At 33.4% G+C, this 20,801-nt stretch overlaps 1 protein-coding gene across 1 annotated transcript in view; it reads left to right on the top strand.

The window, feature by feature from the left end:
- The window catches only part of FAM63B (family with sequence similarity 63, member B), a 63,816-nt gene that overhangs the window by 32,874 nt on the left and 10,141 nt on the right, over window positions 1-20,801 (top strand). The window contains exons 5-7 of the mRNA XM_004687741.2: window positions 3,706-3,808; window positions 12,622-12,764; window positions 19,963-20,136. Of these exons, the coding sequence (XP_004687798.1) occupies window positions 3,706-3,808; window positions 12,622-12,764; window positions 19,963-20,136 (420 nt within the window). The remainder of the gene's footprint in view (window positions 1-3,705; window positions 3,809-12,621; window positions 12,765-19,962; window positions 20,137-20,801) is intronic.

The raw sequence follows: 20,801 nt of genomic DNA, 5'->3' as shown, positions 1-20,801 counted from the left end.
GTGGATTTGGATAGAAAACCCAGATATAAGCCCACAGGTTTATGGACAGCTAATCTTTGACAAAGGAGCAAAGAAGATACAATGGAACAAAGAAAATTTGTTCCGCAGATGGTGCTGGGAAAACTGGAAGCTACTTGCAAAAAAATGAAACTAGAGCAATACCTCACACCATACACAAAAATCAACTCGAAGTGGATTAAAGATCCAGACATAAGAACAGAAACCATAAAATACCTGGAAGCAAAGATGGGCAAATACTACACGACATACACTTCAGCCGCATCTTTAAAGATAGAGCACCCAATGCAACGGTAGTGAAAGCAAGGATAAATAGATGGGACTACATCAAGTTAAAGAGCTTCTGTACAGCAAAAGAGACATTACAAAAGATAGACATCTCTCTGAGTGGGAAAAAATTTTCTCACACAAAACTAGCGATAAAGGATTGATCACAAACATATACAAAGAACTGATAAAACCCAACAAAAATAAACAATCCCATCAAAAAATGGGCAGAAGAGCTAAAAAGACACTTCTTCAAAGAGGAAATGCAGATGGCCAACAAGCATATGCAAAAATGTTCAATATCACTTGTAATAAGGGAGATGTAAATCAAAACCACAATGAGGTACCAACTCACCCCAGTGAAAATGACACATCTTAAAACAACCAGCAACAACAAATGTTGGTGAGGATGTGTAGAAAAAGGAACTCTCCTGCACTGCTGGTGGGAATGCAAACTAGTACAATTTTAAGGGGAAGGATGTCCCAAAGGAATTCTGCAGAGTCTTGTGGACTCCACCCCCCTACTCCAGCTTTCTGGACTCTACCCACTACTCCAGTGATTGAAAACTACAACTCCCAACAGTACCAGGGAGAGAAGTGCAAGGACCCATGGGTGGAGCTAAGCAGGAATTCTGGGACTTTGGTAGAATAATTGGGGTCATTTCGTCTCTCTCGCTCAGGAAATGGCTCTCTGGACTGTGTGACCCGGGGCTTTCAGTTAGTTTGTTACCAGAGCTCCAAGTCAGCCGATCCACAAGGATATTCCAGTTGTTGTTTTCTTTCCTTTTCCCCATTTGTAAATAAACCCATTTTGACCCTTTTGTGTGCGCCTTTAAAAGATGTACCTCAAAAGATGTGATACATATACACAATGGAATATTATTCAGAAACCAAAAAAAAAGAAACAAACAAAAAAAAAAACACATGTCTTTTGCAGCAACATGGATGGAACTGGAAAAGATCATGCTTAGTGAAATAAGCCAGAAAGAAAAGGAAAAATACTGGATGGTTTCACTCATAGCAGGATAACGGACCAGGCAAGAAAATAATAATAATAATGAACAGTTGTATACCAGAGATATTTTATGGGGGTGGAGTGGGGAATGGGATCAAAAACAATTCATATAAAAAGATGCAGAGTGCCAGGAATTGAAATGAACATATTCTTAAAGCAGAACAGTTTGAGAGGATTTGCTCTTCCAGATATGAACTGTTTTAAATATGTAATTAAGCATTAGACTGCTTTCACAGAATAAAGAAATCAAAATGTCCATGCATATAGAGACAGAAACTGGACATTTTATCTGTTTTTTCATTCATTTTTAGAAATTGGGTTTTAGAGCAATGGAGTAAAAGCAGTCCTTTCACTAAAGAGTATTCTAAGACAATTAGAAAAACAAATTAGAGTACTAATTTAAAAAATAGAAATAAGAGCAATTGTTTTCTCTGATTCACACCATAAAATTCTGTTCCATGTACATTGATGTTTAATTGTAAAAGATAAAACTACAAAAGTTTGCAAATGCATTTCTGACCTTAAAAACAGAAAAGGATTTCTAAACCAAGACACAAATGCCTTAAACATGGAGAACAGTGGTAAACTTGGCAACATGGAAATTGAGAACTTGTGTTTGTCTAAAGAAATTACACATCCCAAAAAAAGGAATTTCCAAAAATAATGTAGAAAGAAGCTACCGAGTAGCAGATTATTGCAAATTATTGCTGAATAAAGATTAATATCAAGAAGCTATAAAGAACTACAAATGATTTTTTGAAGATAGGCAACCCAATTTAAAAGAGGAACAAATTACTTGAATAGGTAATTCACAAAAATATATGCCCAAATATATATTGTAAATATGTGAATTAGATAGTGGGGAAATGCAAGTTACACCAAAATAAAATAGCAGTATATGCACATCACAATGATTGGCATTTATAAAAGTCGGAGAGGACTAAGTGTTGGAAAAGGTGTGCCATAAAGATATTTCTTAATTTCCTGATGAAGAGAATATAAGTTAACCATCTGCTATAGAAAACAGTTTGGAGTTAACTATTAAAATTAATAAGCATACCCTAAGACTTGGCAGTTTTATTGTGGCAATGTGGTCCCTGGAGAGACTCTTGCTATGTAGAAGAGGGTAACTTATACTAAAAAGTTTATTAATAGTGTTATTTATCATGTTACCAATATGGAAACAATTTAAGTAGCGTACAAAAAGACAAGTTAGTATGTTCCGAATATATTCAATATGTTGAATGTAATAAATGTTATGATGTATTCATGTTATAGAATACTATAATATATTGAAAATTTAAAAATAGCCATATACCACTACATATAACTAGCATTTTATATATTTACTTACTTGGTTTCTTGTTTGTCTTTAGAATATAAGCTTCATGACATAAATCATAGATCTTTTGTTCATTGCTTTTATTCATTGCTGAATCTACAGTTTTTCTCTTTTTTTTTTAAAGATTTTATTTATTTATGTTTACAGAGCTGGGGTACAGGCCAGAGGTACAGGGGCGGTGAGAGGTGAATTACAGTTTTTCTAACAGCACCCAGTACATATTAGTTCATTAAAGGTGTTCAAATGAATTGAATGCATTGTTAATGTAGAGATTCTGCCTATCAAAGCTTGAAGTCTTTATATTGTTCATTGCTAGTCTATGGAATTCCAGCTTATTCTTAAATATTGATCTTGTCTTATTCTGGCTGTATTTTTATGGATTCCTTAGGATTGAAAATTCATATTCTTTGGAAAGATTTAATAAAGTTGAGTCACTAAAGAAAATTGTGTAAACAGTAAAAGTTATTGAGAAGAATAACGAAACTCTAAGGGATTGTGCCTCAAATTGCTTTTTAAGGATCTATGCTTTCATTTTATATAAAAAAAAGAAGTGATACTTGTATCTCCTTTTGTGTGCTTTACATAGACTCCTACCCCACAAAAGATCTGCTTTCAAAGGAAAGACCTTAGCTGAGCATCAAAGATTATTTGTGTCCAATCATATCTCTACCATACTCTACCAAACTTTTGTTAATTTCATCAGTTAACATCTTTAAGTTTACCTTGCTTTAAATGCATATCATCGGTATTTTTAGAGACTTATTTCTTTTTATCTGTCCTCCTAAGTAGCTTCTTAATTTAAATCGCTTAACTATATATAACTGTTAGAAATAAAGTTACTTGTAATAATCCCATTTAATTATCATAACTGAAATACAGTTAAGCAATATTTTTCATAATGTAATAAACTAAACAGAATTGGAAACTGTTGGGTGTTGATTTTCTTTTTCATAAGTCATATTTATATTTACAATATTGAATTAGAATGAAAGCTTAAAGAATGATATGGGTATCTTTGCTTTTAATCTTAACATGATTAGTAACACAGTGCTTTGTTTTCTAGATTGATGACATTGTAAAAGCTGTTGGTAACTGCAGCTACAACCAACTAGTGGAGAAGATCATCTCTTGTAAGCAGTCAGACAACAGTGAGCTGGTTAGCGAAGGTGGGTGAGTGCTATTACCTGACTCTTACTCTTGGCAAAAATACTTAATCTTATAATTTAGTATCTCTTAAATAAGACTTCTAAAAATACAAATGATGTGATATATAAGAACTAAATTAAGTATAATAATTATTCATAAAGGTACCAATGAAAGATTTTTCTTAGAATCCTTATCATTTGACTTGTAAAATCAGGCCTGATTCTAGTAAAAGTCTTTGGAATGAATCACTTGCTAGCATGGATATGTTCAATTTACTAAGAGTTACTGATGTTTACTCTTTTAAAAAGTGATTTTTGTTTGAGAGTACTAATTAAACTTTTTAATTCATCCTGAATAGTTTAGTTAATTGACATGAATATTATGCACTCAGTTGTTTTTTTAGTAGCATTGTGCCTCATGTTTCAGTACAAAAGGATGTAATCTAACATCATTCTGAATTATTTTTTTAATTCTGACCACCAGTTTTCCAAATCCATAGCTCATTGAAATTGCTAAATTCATCATCTTAGAATCAATTTCATATTTTTTTCATCTGTGCTCCCATCAATGACAGGGAAAAAAAAGGTAAAACCAGAATACTATCAGGAATCATAGCATTTAGATATCCTTTCCCACCACCCACTTTCACATAAATATTCACAGATATAGAGGCTGCTGTTTATCAAAAAAATAATGAGAGAGAAGTCATGAAAAGCATAGGATTAATTTTGTCATTCTGAGAAATGTATTTCTTATATTAGATATATTAAAAGTTGGTTGCAATCACATTTTTAAATAAGTTATAGTGATGAACATATTAAAGGAGATGTATATGGTCTACTGATTAATTAGAACCCAACAAATTATATTTGTTAATTTATCCAGAAGTTTAACATGTTTATATAAGAGGCAAGAGCAAGAAAATACACAATATTTTAGTTGAGGTTTATCCTAGTCTAAAACTTGCAATGAACACATAATATATAGAGATATTGATCATTGAACTGTATGAAAAGTCTTTCACTACAACCTAAGGCAGCAAAATTTAAATTTTAAGGAGAGGAGTAACAAAAACTGTTAGTTTTTCTTTACTTCTTTATTTCAAGTAGTAAAATTACACACACACTAGAGCTTTCTGTTCCTTGTCCAAACTTTCATTATTATAAATACATTCCTAGAAAGCAGACTAAAGAAGTAGAATCCTACTTTCTCTACAACTTTCAATATCCTGTTCAGTAGTAATTGAGGGAACAGTAGAATTCAGACAGAAAGTATTAACAGGATGATAGACAAGGACTGAAGTTTGGCTTAGTAGAAACTATAGAAATGTAGGTAAGAAACTATAAGAAATGCTGTTATAGCATCTCTTCCAAGTCAGGCCACAATATAACTAGGACTTAGTCCCCTACTTGTAGAGTCAGCAACAACTAAAACACAGTCCTTTCACTTCTCTTTCCTCAAACTGATGTTACATCTGTTACTACTTTTATCTGTAGATTCCCTAAGATGATGAAAAACTATAACTAGTTTAAATAGTATTGATAACTGGAACAAATGTCTTTATAGAAACAAGGAAGGACTCACCCTCTTTAGTGGTATAGTATTTTCAGGTAATATATACCAGAATTGATTAAATTCCATTATATATAAATTTCTAAAAGGTAAATTTTGCAAATTGGATTTCCATGTCAGTGAATATTTATATAGAATTAAGTATAAATAAAAATATCAACTAGTTTTTTGTTTATAAGAGACCACAAATACATAATTTGTTTGAAATAATTATTTAACCTTAGTAGTTACTTGTATAAGACACTAAGAAATCCTATAGAAAGAAAAGGCTGAAATGGACATTTGTACTTATGATGTAGCAATTAGCTTTTCTTCATTATATTTTCTTAGATTTCATGTTCAAATGGAGTAGTTTGCTTTTCTTTTTCTATTTATTTGCAGCTATAAATTTCTTTCTGAATCATTAAAATCAACAAAGTTGGTTTATTTCTATCCTCTATTTAAAAAATTAATTAAGCTTTGATCCTAGATGATAACTATTTATTTTTATCCAAATATTTCATCTCCATGAGCTACAGAGTATAAGCAACACATTCACTATCACTCTTTTTTTTTTTGGATGATGATAAATCTTATTTGGCTACTAGTCAAAAAACTAGATTTTTTATTTTTTATTCTTTCAGGTAAGGTTTATTTTCTTTTGACAGCAATATCTTGTAAGTAAGAGTGTGGGTTTTTTGTTTGTTTGTTTGTTTTAAGATTTATTTATGCATACAGAACTGGGGTACAGGCCGGAGGAGCAGGGGTAGTGAAAGGGTTCACCAGAGACAGAGTGGGGAGCAGAACAGGCTGAATGACGAAATACACTGTTGAAGGGAGCAGCGGGTGGGTCTGGAGAGGTTTGCTGCACCATGTGTATCATCTCTGGGGCGGGGTTCAAACTCATGCTGAAGTGGCTTTAGCTTCTTAGTGCTGTGCTTTAACCTACTGCGCCACCAGGGAGGGCCTAAGAGTGCAGTTTTATGTGTATATAGAGACCATATTTTTTGCTATCTGTTTTGGGTACCTTTTTGCTACTATTTTGCTACCTTTTTTGAATCAAGTTATAGTGATGAATTGTGGCATGGTAGCAAAAATCAATATGGAAAATAATAGTATAGTATCAGCTTCCAAATCATACCAGAACAGGTTATTTAATTCCAGATGTTTCCCTTGAAAAATTTCTTTTTTAACACCTGTTTTTAGGTCAAAAATATGCTTGTAAAAATAATTCCACAATATTGGTTTATTTAAGTCCTAATTTGCTGTGAACACTGAATATCATAGCTTGAATTCACTTTCCTATAAAAAAAAAAATTGATTTGAAAGTGGTCAAGCCCTTAAAAACTTGTCATAGCACAAGGGACATATGTATACACTTCACCTTAATTCAGCAAGTATTAACATATTGACTTTTTGTGTTTCTATATTCACACAAACTAACACTTTTCCCCCAACATATGAGAATTAGTAGCAGATGTCATAGCACTATGCCCATTAATGTATCAACATATGTGTCCTAAAATTGAGAATACTTCTATATAAATTCTATATGACAATAATATTATTTGGAAAAATTAGCATTGATATAATGTTGTTCATAATCCCCATTTGTCCCAATAATGCCCCCATATAATTTTTTAAAGTTTTTTCAATGTAGACTTCAGTCAAGGATCATTTAATTATCATAACTAATCTCCTGAAATCTAGAGCAGGTTCCTAACCTTTTTCCTTCTTTTCTTCCTTCTAGTCTTTTGTGGTGTTGACTTGCTTCAATAATCTAAGCCAGTTTTGTAGAATAGTGCTCAGTGTGGATTCATCCGGGTGTTCCCACATGAGTAGACGCAGGTTATATATTTTTGGTGGTATTGCTTACGTAAGTGATACTGTATTTTTCCCTTGACATCAAAAGGGGTAGGCAGCATGTGATGTTTGATTATCCCATTATTGATGATGTTCAAATATGATTAAGGTGATATCTGTCAAATTTTCATTATAAAGATGCCATTTTTTCTTTGTAATAAGTAATCTCCAATACTTTGAAACTGTATAAACAACCTGCTCACTAATGTCTTCCACCTAATAGAGTTAGCATCTATCGATTCTTACCTGAATGAACTGCTACTGCAGTGGTTGTGATGTTTGTATTATTCCTTCTGCATTTATTAATTGACATATATCTGGGAAAAGTATTTTTTTCTTCTCTCCCAATTGCATTAAATTTTTTTTATCATAGTAGATTCATGGATTATTTTTTATTCAGTGTATTATAATCCACTATTACTACACTATTCTTTCTGAAACTTAAATTGTCCCAAATCTGGGCAGTGGAATGCTCTCAAGCTCGATCCCATGTTCTTTTGACATGTCCTCATCATTTCTTGAACTCTTTTTTTTAACTTTAACACAGTTTGATTTTTTGGGTTCCTTGCTGCATGCCTGGAATCAAATCATATAGCCCCCATGTTTTCAATTTCAAAGGAAGTGTGAATATTGGTCTTCTTAAAATAAGGTTGTTTTACCCCATCCTCTTGAGGAAAAGAATGTATTTTATTTTTAAAACTTGCAGTAGATTTAATTTAAAAAGAAAATCAGATCATCTGTTTAAAACTATCACAGTGACAAAGTTAACTTCTAATTGAGCTTAAATTTGAACACAAATCTCAGACTGGCCCACATCTACCCAACACTTAAAAATAAACCAAGTTTCTTTCTCACTGATTTCCTCTTTCCCTACTTTCAGTGTCCCTCCATCTAACTTCAGCTCCTTTAAAGCATTGAGTAGTATTTTTGGTTTCTCTAATAACACTCCAGTAGAAGGAAAATAATTTGATAAACTATTTTGATATTGAATTTCAGAAGCAAAAAATATTTTCAAGCACACTAATGTTGTCAGGAAAATACTTTTTAATTTTAACTTATTTTCAGCAATATTTTAGAATTACCATTATATTAACTTTATACTAATATAATTACTAAGTGTATATATAATAATAAAGTTGAAATGTAAACTAAATGTTATAAATAAACTGTATATTTGAAGCATTACAGATAAGTAACATTTATAATTTTTTCCCAAAATTTGCTTAAATAGTTATGAAAATGGACTTTTGAATAGCCCACCAAATTCACAGGGATGTCACTATTTAAAGATAGAAGGAGAATGAGTAACTTTGTTCCTTATAATTCTAAAATAGATTATGCTTTAACTCAGTTAAATAACTTGGTGTTTATAATAAACTTCACTAAGTTTTTTTTATTAATCTCAATACTTCTCTTAGCTTTTAGTCTTTATTTTGCCAGAGTAGTTTTATGTTCTTCAGGAGGTCATTTATTCTCTTTGAGCATATGATCTGTTCTATAGGAAGAAATGACTGAGAATGCCATTTTCAGTGTTTAATTTTTTTTTTTTTAAGATTTATTTATTTGTGCATACAGAACTGGGGTACAGGCCAGAGGCTCAGGGGCAGTGAGAGGCTTCACCAGAGACAGAGCGGGGAGCAGAACAGGCAGATCGATGAAGTACACTGCTGAGGGGAGCAGCGGGCAGGTCAGGAGAGGTCTGCCACGCCATGTGGGTCACCTCCGGGGCAGGCGGGGATCGAACTTAAGTGGAAGCGGCCTTAGATTCTCAGTGCTGTGCTTTAACCCGCTGCGCCACCAGGGAGGGCCTCAGTGTTAGTTTTTTAACTCATACACATGAAAGTAATGTTATGTGTATCATCATAGGATTTTTGTCTTTTTGAAAGAATTTGTAGAAAAGATGATGTGTGGGCTCTCCTCAGCAGTGTACTTCCTCCATCTGCCTGTTCTGCTCCCCACTCTGTCTCTGGTGAATCCTCTCACCTTCCACATCTCTGGCCTGTACCCCAGTTCTGTATGAAAAAATCTTTTTAAGAAAAGAAGAGAAAAGGAAAGAAAAGAAAAGGTGATATGTGAGTGATTTGTGGAAAGGGCATTTGGGAATATCTGTCTTAAGGAAATGTTATAGACAGGTACTTTTTAGTAAAGTAAGTATGATAGTCAAGGAGGGTTGGAAAAAAGAAATCACAGATGTGCGATAAATTTCTTATGTGACCTTCTATATAACTTTCTTTACTTTCCCCCCTAACTTAACTGGTTCCTTGGAATTGCATGGCATATTGTTACTTTTACAAAGTTTTTGCATATTGAAGTGCTATGACAAAACACTAAAGATGAGGGATGAAGAAGATGTAGAATAAGCTACAATCTCCAAATATATCTGGTCCTATCAAATTTATTTTCAATTTCTTATTGAGAATTTTTTTTATAATATAATGGTTTATTTTTACATCATGTTGTGCATTTTTCCATCTTGTTGATATTTTTTTAATTAATTTATTTTTATAATCATTCTTCAATTTTGTGCCTCCTTTCCATCTCGGTTGTAATCCCTGTGGACTTCCCACCACCAATTCACCCATGTGCCATCACCATAATTCTGTGCACCTTTCCCACCCCATTTTTAATCCTATTCCCCACTCCACCCCAGTAAAATATCTCTGGTATATAGTTGTTTGTTATTCCCCACCCCCCCCACACACATACCCTGTCCCTTTATGCTCCTGCTATGAATGAAACCATCTGGTATTTTTCTTTTTCTTTCTGGCTTATTCCATCCAGGTTGCTGCAAAAGGCATGAGTTTATTTATTTATTTATTTTTTGATTGCTGAGTAACATTCCATTGTGTATATGTACCACATCTTTTTAATACAGTCATCTACTTTTGGGCTCTTGGGTGATTCCATATCTTCCCTATTGTAAATAGAGTAGCAATTGGGGGCAGTGCAGGTGTCCTTGTGAGTCAATGTTTTTGGGTCCTTTGTGTAGATACCTAGGAGTGGGATTGCTGGGTCATATGGAAGCTCCATTTTTAGCAGTTTGAGAAATCTCCAAACAGCTTTCCATTAGTGGTTTTACTAGTTTGCATTCCCATGAGAATTTTTTTTAATATAATTATTTTTTCTGTTTATTTAAAGCCCAGTAAACATAAGTTGGTACACTTGGAAATTAAGTGGCATTAAGTACACTTGCCTTCATTTGAGGGACATTGTACAGCCTAAAAACATAAAGGAAAAAGATCTCATTTCAAACACTGTATTATATCACTTTACCTGCCCCAAAAGACCATTTATACAAATTAAGTCAATAAACTGCTAACAATTATAAAAAGGTATCTTTCTTACTACAATGCAAGAATTTGAAAGATTGTCATCTCAATAAGAAAAAAACAAAAACTTGAGTGAAAGCCTAGATATCACATCTAAAGTAAGGGTTTTGTTTTGGGCCTTCATGCCCTCTACCACATCATGCTGGAGTTCCAGAGCCCCTTCTTCTAAGACCTGCCCACCCATAGGTCCAAAGAAAAATGTCTTAACCTGGCCCTCCTTGGTGGCACACACAGTAGATTGGAGCTGTTCTGCTAAGCTATGCCAAGCCGTGGCTGCTTCAGTGTGAGTTTGACCCCTGACCCAGAGGTGACCCACATGACACAGCAGACCTCCCTTCTCTCACCTACTGTTTCCCTCATCAGTGTACCTTGCCAATTTGCCTATTCTGCTCCCCACTCTGTCTCTGGTGAATCCTCTCACTACCCCTGCACCTCTGGCCTGTACCCCATTTCTGTATGCATACATAAAATCTTTTTAAAAAGAAAAAGAAAAATCTATTAACTCGAGTCCATCTTACTCTTTATATCCACACCACTCAGATATAAAACTTTTATGGCGTTCTCTTTCTACCTATTGTTTCTGAGATATTTCTTCCTTTTTATAGGAAGGGAGCAAAAGGAGGAAGAGAAAGAAAGAAAGACAAGAAATACAGGCTTTAAAAATGTACAATTAACTCCCATTTTTTGTAGTTATGTTTCATAAAGTTGATATGAACATTGAATTAATGAGTACTAATAGTCAAGATTTCTGTGAACGTTTGGTGACAAGATTTTCATCAACTGATCAAATCATAACCTTATTTTGTGTATTTCTGTTTAGAAACACCTTACTTAATGTTGTTGATTCATTACACAAAACTCATGCCAATAGTACTATAACTCACATATAAAGTTACAAAAGATGTGTTTTCTCTACAAGACACATCACAACCCTTTGTGTGCTTAGGGACACTAGTCAGTACTTTACCATTGTATTTGGGGTGGAGGGGACCCATTTTAGACAGTATAAAGTTGCCCCAAAAAGCACAAAAATGTGGAAATGCGATGTTAAATAGACCATAAAAAATGCTTGTTTACAGTACAAGAGCTGACGCAAGAAGGCAGAGAATTGCCTTGTTTTACCTCATTGGAAAATGATTTTTACTGCTATCCATATGTATAGGAACAATGAGTACTGATTTTGGGATTTTCAATTTTAGCTTCTAGGTGAATTTGCAAATATGAACCTATACAAATAAAGAGGATCAGCTATACATAGGTCTTTTAAGTTAAACCTCAGAAAACTCCTTTATATTTCATCATGCTTCAGAAGAGGTTATTCCTATTTCTAAACTTGATATATCGCATAATGAGTGCCATGTTAGGAGAGATTCTGCTAGAATGTCACTGGTTATCCTACTCTTTTCTGTTCAGTCTTATGCCTTTTTGTTTAAGGCAAAAATTGAGCCATTTTGAATTAAAAATTATCAGGACTCTTAAAATCTCAAGCAACACAATTTGTTAAAGCCATCTTAATTTCTAAACAACTACCTATTGGCTAATAGTTAGTATGTCAACTAACTATTGACATACATCTTTTGCTCCTATCTACTTTTAAAATTGCTAACTCTTGCATTCTTGTGTTTTTAAATTGATTTTGGCTTTACTGTGTCTGTCTTTTATTGCAAGCTGCCTAAAAAAATTTTGGAGGTAGTTGAAATATAAGTTAATATATTAATTGATAAAAAGAATTTCACATAACTGTTTAAGATGGTAATGCCTACATATTCATCTTACATAGCAAACTTAGAAGACTCTCCAATTTGGGGCCATCATATTATATAGTAGGGAAATTCTTCTTTTGATTGGCCATTCTTCATATTTGGAACACAATGGAAAATTTTTTTTAAATAACATAATAGTTTATTTTTATATCATTTTGTGCCTTTTTCCATCTCAGTTGTAATCCCCGTGGGCTTCCCATTACCAAATCACTCATGTGCCATCACCATAGTGCAATGCATTCCCCTCCCTCCACGGTTTTTTGATAATAGAAATATTTTTAATTTTGAAATTATTCTTCCATCTAATATTATACATTGGTTCCATAGGGTTTGTAGCTGAGCAGTTTTTAAATAACACAGCCACTCAACTGACATACCATGGATTATGTGAACTAACTTCAACGGTTCAGGAAGGAGAACTTTGTGTGTTCTTTCGGAATAATCATTTTAGCACCATGACCAAGTACAAGGTATGATATAGATAAAGCTATTTGATTGTTATTCAAAATTAATGGGTGTTGGTTTAGAGATGTCTTACAATCTGCTTCAAAGGTTTTTAAATTTACCATAATATACCTTAGCCATCAAATTATGAAGTTAATTATTACTTATCTTTAGTAATTTAAATGTTACCTCAAATCAAGTTTTTTTGGTTTTAAACCTCAACTCCCTTTCCACAGATTATTACACTAAGTATTTATTATTTTCTTCTTAAGAAAATAAAATGATAACCTTTCAGATAGAATGAACACTAACTATGGGTAATTATTTTGAAGGTCAAAGGAATTTAGAAGAACCAAGATTTGTCTTTATGATACTGCTTAAATTTAATAATGTGAATTTAAATTATTATGCCATTTATGACTCTGCCAAAAAATCTTACTAATTCATTCCCTTTGTTGTCTTTTCCATGTTTGCAGTTGCCACATATAAAACCCTCAGGGAAGTTGATCATCTTATACCTAGACTTATGTACTAGAATGTTGTTCTGTCATATCAGAAATTGATAGATTCTATCATATCATAGTAAAAAATGTTTAGTAATAGCTGCAGCTTAGAGAGTAAAAATGCAAAGTATTTTCTACTCTCTCTCCCTTTGCCAACACTTTGCTTTGGACACAGTGATCTATCTACTCACTAATAATCTTTCATTTATGTCTTCCCATTTCAATACACTTACTGCCATTTCTTACTCCTTAATCCACATTTGAAAATATCTCCTTTGGTTTTGGCTACCCATATTTCACCTGTTCTTTAGGAAACAGGTGAAATGAACATCTGTTCTTTAAGAAATATTTTGTTTCTTAAATCAGCATTTCTCAACCCAGATTGCATGCTAAGTATCGGGAAGTTTTGGTTTTTGGTTCTCTAAGTGCCAATGGTCAAATTCCACCACAAAGTCAATTAAATCATAATCTCTGGAGGTGAGACTTGAATATCAGTATGTTTTTAATGTTGCTCAGATTATTTTTATGTTCAGCTAAGGCTAAGGACCACTCCTCCATCCTCCTTTATGTGTAATGAGCCATTATTCTTACTCTGTCCATTAGAGAATACCTAGTTAGTAGTTTTCTTTCCATGTAAGTGTGTTGTATTTTCTAAATGAAAGAAAGTTTATCCAAGGGATTAGATCTTCAACACTTGAATCAATGAATTGCCCAAATTAGGATAAAACAATGATTTGGTTTTTGTTAATTGCTTGAATATTCTGTAACCCTGGCTCTCCTATTCCCATACTTGTTAATAAGGGTTCATTTGTATTGCTCCCACATTTGAATTGATATATGCTATTTAAGAGTGCAGATCTTCTGTACTCTAAGGCAAAGAACCTCAGTCAGAATTACTGCTGTACAGTAACTTTTGCCATGTCCTCTTGTTTTACTTGATCTCCTCAAGTCCACACTTTAATTTATACAACAAATATCTACTGAGCATGATTATGCTTGGGTGTGCAGGTAAGAACTATAATTATTGCTTGAGCAGGGCAGTTATGGTTCCTTCCATTTAAGGACTGATAGCTTCACAAATAGATATTAAATAATTGCAATTGTTATTTCTGTTGCAGTGCACTTTGTAATGGATATATATAAGCACTATGAGTACTTTTATTAAGACATATCCTACTTGGGAATGTCAGGAAAAAAACTTCCTTGAGATGGTAACATTTAAACTGAGACCTAAAAAATTAATCTTCTAGGAGTTTAATCTGTTAACAAAAAAATGGGGTTATCTAAGCAGATGAAACATGTGTGCACAGGCACTGAGAAAGGAAATAACTTCTCAAGGAATTGAAAGATTTGTGATGCTAATACCTAGAAAATAAATAAATCTGAAGAGAGAGGTAGGTACTAGATCGTATAGAGTCTTGAGTTAAGAAAAGAAACAGACTTGGTCTTCTAATGCCATATTTGTTCTTTTTGTTCCATTTTTTCTTTCTTTTTTCAGTGGAATGATATAGTTCATTGGAAAAATAAGGTTTTTAATCCATAAAACTGAGGTCTAGGTGCTTCCTTTCCATCATGGCAATATTCCTGACCAGGAAGTTCTTTATTAAATAGCCAAATATTGCCAACCATCTATGTGATACAGGAAGGAGTGTCTCTCCTGGAGTACTTACTGCCATTTGTCTGTTCTGAACTAAGTATGCCTTAGTCTGTTTTGTTTCTAATGTTATCCATATCATTATGACTGTTAGTTTCACAATCATAAGTCACAGATCGGGGATTTTGTATCCAAGATCTAGTTATTCAACTTTATTTTTATAGTCTTTCTTTACTTCTTCAGTACTTTCTGTTTATTCTTGAGTTAGATAAATTGCTGATTCCCTGTCTAGACCACTTAGTTTCTAGATCTTTGGTTTATGTAATAATACCTGCAAAAGTCGCTATTAAGATTGCCTCTTGATCATCTCTTTTCATTATCAACTTTTATATTCATGTCATAACTGTTTCCTCTATCTCTTGGTATTAAATTACTGACATCTCTTTGCAGTACATTCAAAAACCAGGTTTTTATTCTTTTGCTTTTTAAGTTTACAGTTAGGTATTAGAAGTGAAAAATAAAGTAAAAGGAAATACAGTTCTGGATAAATAGTAAAGTCACTTATTAACAAAATAAATTTGTTCACTCTTTCCTCTTTGACTAAAACTATAGTTGGAATTTAAAAAAATATATTTATTTATTTATGCATACAATAACTAGGGTATAGGCCAGAGGTGCAGGATGTGAGAGAATTCACCAGAGATAAAGTAGGGAGCAGAACAGGCAAGACAGGCAAGATGAACTGAAATACAATGATGCGGGGAGTAGCAGGCAAGACAGGGAAGGTATGCTAAGCCATGTGGGTCACCTCCCTGGCTGGATTGGAACTCATACTGTAGTGGTTATGGATAACTTCATAGTGCTGCACTTTAATACTTTGTGCCATAAAGGAGGCCCCTATAATGGGCATGGTTTATAATTATTTTTAAATGAGAGTTGATGCATTAAAATTTGTCACTTAAAAGTTTTAAAGGAGAGAAAAGGAAAATGTGGAACAGAAAGAAAAATGATAGGTTCCATGGCAGAGGCAGAGCCTATTTTCTCTTATATAGGAGGCCTGGGGAGACCCAACACAAACTGAGACAGATTTCGGTGATATCCTGAATGTAATATCTTATATCATTAAGCACTTACCCTGTGCCTGCTACTTGTTATTCATTATCTAATTTCACAACTTTTCTATGAAGTGTGAATTTCATTACTCCCACTTAACAGCTGAGAGAACAGGCTTAAGGGGCCCTCAGTAAGTTCCTAAGACCTCACAGCTTGTGAATAGCTTCAGTCTGACTTTCAAGTTTACACTTTCAACTCTGCCTCACTAGATGAAGAAGAAAGCTCTTTGTTCTTTGTTTCATTAAGTAGAAGTAAAGTTCATCTTCCAATCTGTAAAATATCAGAAATTCTCTGTTCTAACTACCTCCATGTCATTTATAAGGAAAGGAAACTAAGGTCATCCAAAGATATTAAATATTGGTATCTAAGCCATTTAATCTAAAATATTCAAGTAGTACTTTCCTCTTCTGTAATTTAAAGGCTAATGTTAATTATTTTAGTACATTTAATAAGTTTTCTTCAGTTATGTCAATATCAGTTTATCAGTTTCTTCAGTTTTATCAGATGTGTGATATTGTCACATTTTATAAATGTAAGTAACTCATTCTATGTAGAGTTAATTTATTGGGATATTTTTGGTAGAATAGATTTTTATTTAGTCTTTTGTATGCCAATTGCCTAATTTTTAAAACTATCATAAAAATTATATAACTTTATTTCTTTAACATTTTTACATAGTAACATACATTTATACATAGTAACTTAAGACATTAATATACCCATATATACCCATTCTTTATCAGTCTTTTTTTTTAATTAAGATTTTAAAGGCTGAAATTAGGGTTAGAAGAAAGGTTCAAAGCTAAGAAAAGAAAGCTCTAACTAGATAATGTAGCGTAAGTGTAGGAGTATAAAAGCAAGAAATAGTCTTAATGGTAATTTAACTATTGACTCTCAGGAACAAACTTTTCCATTCTGCCTAATCTTTTCCATTCTGCATCAATACATACATTGCCATTCTATATTGCCAGTTTTAAAGAAACTGTTGACTAATAACCAGCCTTGTTGACAGTGGAACAGTAACATATATTTTTGATAAATGTCAAGATCAAAGAGAAAAAGAAATTGAGACTGGTAGTTCATTAGAAAACAGGTCAGCGATACCAAGAAAGGGACACCATTTTAGTTAAAACTCACAAATATGTATATGCTATGGGTAATACTAGTATTCAGTTAGAAACCTTTCCAAAGTTACCCATCCTACAGTGTCATTTGGAAAACAATTGTTGGATAAGATTATGATTACTCCCATTGCAAGCAGTCATTATAATAAATCATCTACATCAAATAAGTTATAAAACATAGAGCTTAGATAATATATAATTGTGTGTTGAAATTTAATTGTAATAAACAGGAGGATCAGATTTACTTACTGGAAAATTGACTAGAAAGAACTTTCAGTTTTTCCTTTAAATTATTCTTGGACAAGGTAGATCATAAGTAGGTATTAAACGTATGTTAAGGGGCCTTCCTGCTGGCACAAGGGGTAAGTCTCTCAGCACTATGAAGCTATCCGTAGTCATTGCAGCAAAATTCTTTCCCCAGCCAGGAAGTGGACCCACATAGCACAGCAAGCCTCTCCTGTCTAGCCCACTGCTACCCTCAGAAGTGTATTTCAGTAAATCTGCTTGTTGTGCTCCCATTTTGTTTCTGGCAAGTCCTCTCACCCCCATACTTCTGGCCTACATTCCAGTTCTTCTGTGCAAAATTAAATTTAAAATAATAAACAGGCCCTCCCTGGTGGCACAGCGGGTTAAAACACTGCACTAAAAAGCTTAAGCCATTTCTGCATGAGTTCGATCCCCGCCTGCCCCGGAAGAAATCCACATGGCGCGGCAGACCTCTCCTGACCCACCCACTGCTCCCCTCAGCAGTGTACTTCATCGATCTGCCTGTTCTGCTCCCCACTCTGTCTTTGGTGAATCCTCTCACCCACCGCATATCTGGCTTGTACCCCAGTTCTGTATGAGTAAATAAATAAATCTTTAAAATAATAATAATAAACAAATAAAAGTATGCTAGGTAATGAGGATGTATGAGTAAATAAGACATGATTCTCATAAAGGACACTGAAACATATTAGAAAAGATAGGTAAACAGACAACTAATTGCAAAGTGCTTTGATAATGTAAATGCAGGTTTCTATGGAATCATGCTAAAGGTACACCCAATACCAGAGTAACGTGGAATCATTATTTTCTGTGACATGAATACTAGAGCACTTAGGAAAGGTGATCATATGGTAGATAATTTAATATTGAATGAATTGGAATATACCTGACTGTTTTTTAAGTGTGAGTCCATACTGAGCTTTAATTTAAAACCATGTCTTTAAGCTCTATACCAAAATGTTTTTCCTCTCAAATGATTTACAGGTTACTATAGCAACTTCAGTGAATATATAAATGAATCAGCTATTCTTGAAAGTAACTGGTATAAAAGAAAAAACTATATTTCAGGAGAGTTGTATTCCACAGTATTGATCACATAGTAAATGTTCAATAATAATAATAATAACTTTGTACTTAAATCTTCATGATTTATTCAATCATTTCTCTACCACCTCTACCACCAAACTCTTTATAGGAAGCTCATATTCCTAATTCTCAAGATTGTGAATGACAAGAGAGATCATGAAAAAGCATGGTTCTTATGCAATAGAAAATATTATATTTAACCAGTAAGAACTCTGAGGAAGTAAATGAAAGTCTTCTCCTAAATAAACCCAAAGAAGAACTGGCTTTCAAAGCATATATAGTAGATTAGGTATGCTTTGCATGTAATTGGGAGTTAGAACTAGTTCATATGAAATATTAGAGGACATTGCTAAAATCTGTAGTGATAACTATAAACATGAGTTCATTGATTGAGTCTATAAATATTAAACCTAAACTTTGTGATGTATTCTACACCAGGTCTAGAAATACAAAAATTTAAATATATAGTCTGAGGAATGAGCCAGGAAAACATAATCATGGTTAAGTGTGATTCAGTACCACAACAGAAACAGGAACAAAGTAACATTGATACATATGTTGATTATAAAGAAAGAGCAACTCATAGTACAGAGATAGTGAAAACTGCTATTTATTGGATTATATAGGTTTAATTAAAAAAAAACAGATATTGTGATATCATTTACTGTGACTACCTTAGTTGATACATGCTACATTTTATAAGGACATGCATACTATTTTCCTATTGTGTAATGATATATAAACCACCAAAAGTCATTTTAACATTTTATTATGAAAAATTGCAAACTGAGAAAAATTGAAAGAATCACCCATATTCCATAACCTTATGTTTCATTGTATGTCTTGTCACATATCTAAATACCTAGCACCAAAGGCTATTTATAAGTCACATATTAATTGGGTATACCCATACTATTATGTTATAGTGTAACAATTAAAAACTATTAAAGCTAGGTAGATTTAATTCAGTGAGCAAATAAGGTGTCTACTTGGCCCACTATTTTTTGGGCAAACTTAACTAGTGGAGAGAATATGTTTTAAATATATAGGTTATAAAAATTCTCTTAATGGATCAAGAAGATGTATGCTTACACAATGGAATATTACTTAACAATCAAAAGAATAAACACGTGCTCTTCGAGCAATGTGGGTGGAGCTGAAAGGGATTATGTTCAGCAAAATAAGCCAGAAAGAAAAAGAAAAATAGTGAATGGTCTCACTTATAGGAGGAATGTAGAGAAAACAAAAAAGAAATCAGGGAAAAAAAGTAACTATAATAAAGTAAAAATCAAAATCATGAGGCAACTATAGATCAGAGACATTCTGTAGAGGAGGGGTTGAGAAGAACACAAGGGACTACCATGATGGTGCATGGGTGAATTGGTGGTAGAAATTTGATGGGGAAACCATACATTGTACAAAAATGAAGGATGATATAATGAATATATTTTTTTAAATTTTTAATAATAAAAGTTCTCTTAAAGAGTAACTAGTTTGTATCAATTTAATAGCCCTTTTTCTTTTGTTTCTTCTTAAGGGTCTATTGTACTTGTTAGTAACAGACCAGGGGTTTCTTACTGAAGAAAAAGTTGTTTGGGAAAGCCTCCACAATGTTGATGGAGATGGAAATTTCTGTGACTCAGAATTTCATCTTCGGCCACCTTCAGATCCTGAAACTGTATACAGAGGCCAACAAGATCAGATAGATCAAGTAAGTTTATTTTGTATTCTTTATATTGATTAAATGTTCATTTCTTTCAAAATTAAGTAATCTAAAAGGTTTTTTTTTTTTACTAAGGTTGACATTAGCTTACAGTGCTGTATGGGTTCCAAGATTACATTTTCTTACCATGCCCACCACCACCAAATGTACATTTACCATCCACTGTCAACCAGTAAGCACCTTCTATCCATTCCCAGCAAGGTTTCATCTTTTTTATATCTGAATGGTATTCCATTATATATATACCACATAACTCTTTTCCTTTCCTCTTATTGAGTGCTTGGGCTCCTTTTTTTTTTCTTTAAGATTTATTTATTTATGCATACAAGAAATGGGGGTACAGTGGACCTCCCTGGTGGCACAAGGGGTTAAAACATACCACTTGTGAACCTATCTGCAGCCACTGCAGCATAGGTTTGATCCCCAGTCAGGGAGCTACCCACATGGCACAGCACACCTCTCCTGTCTTACCCGCTGCTTCCTTCTGCAGTTTATTTCAGTGCATCTGCCTGTTCTGCTTCCCATTCTATCTCTGGTGAATCCTCTCACCCTCCAGACCACTGGCCTGTACCCCAATTCTTGTGTGCATAAATAAATAAATCTTTAAGAAAAAAATGAAAGAAATGTACAGAATTTTTCTGGATACTATGGTA

Source organism: Condylura cristata, unplaced genomic scaffold (genome assembly GCF_000260355.1).
Source record: "Condylura cristata isolate star-nosed mole 26May11 unplaced genomic scaffold, ConCri1.0 scaffold00023, whole genome shotgun sequence".
NCBI classification, from domain to species: Eukaryota; Metazoa; Chordata; class Mammalia; order Eulipotyphla; family Talpidae; genus Condylura; species Condylura cristata.
The sequence above is the reverse complement of the archived record's forward strand: the minus strand, read 5'-3'. Positions and strand labels throughout refer to the sequence as shown.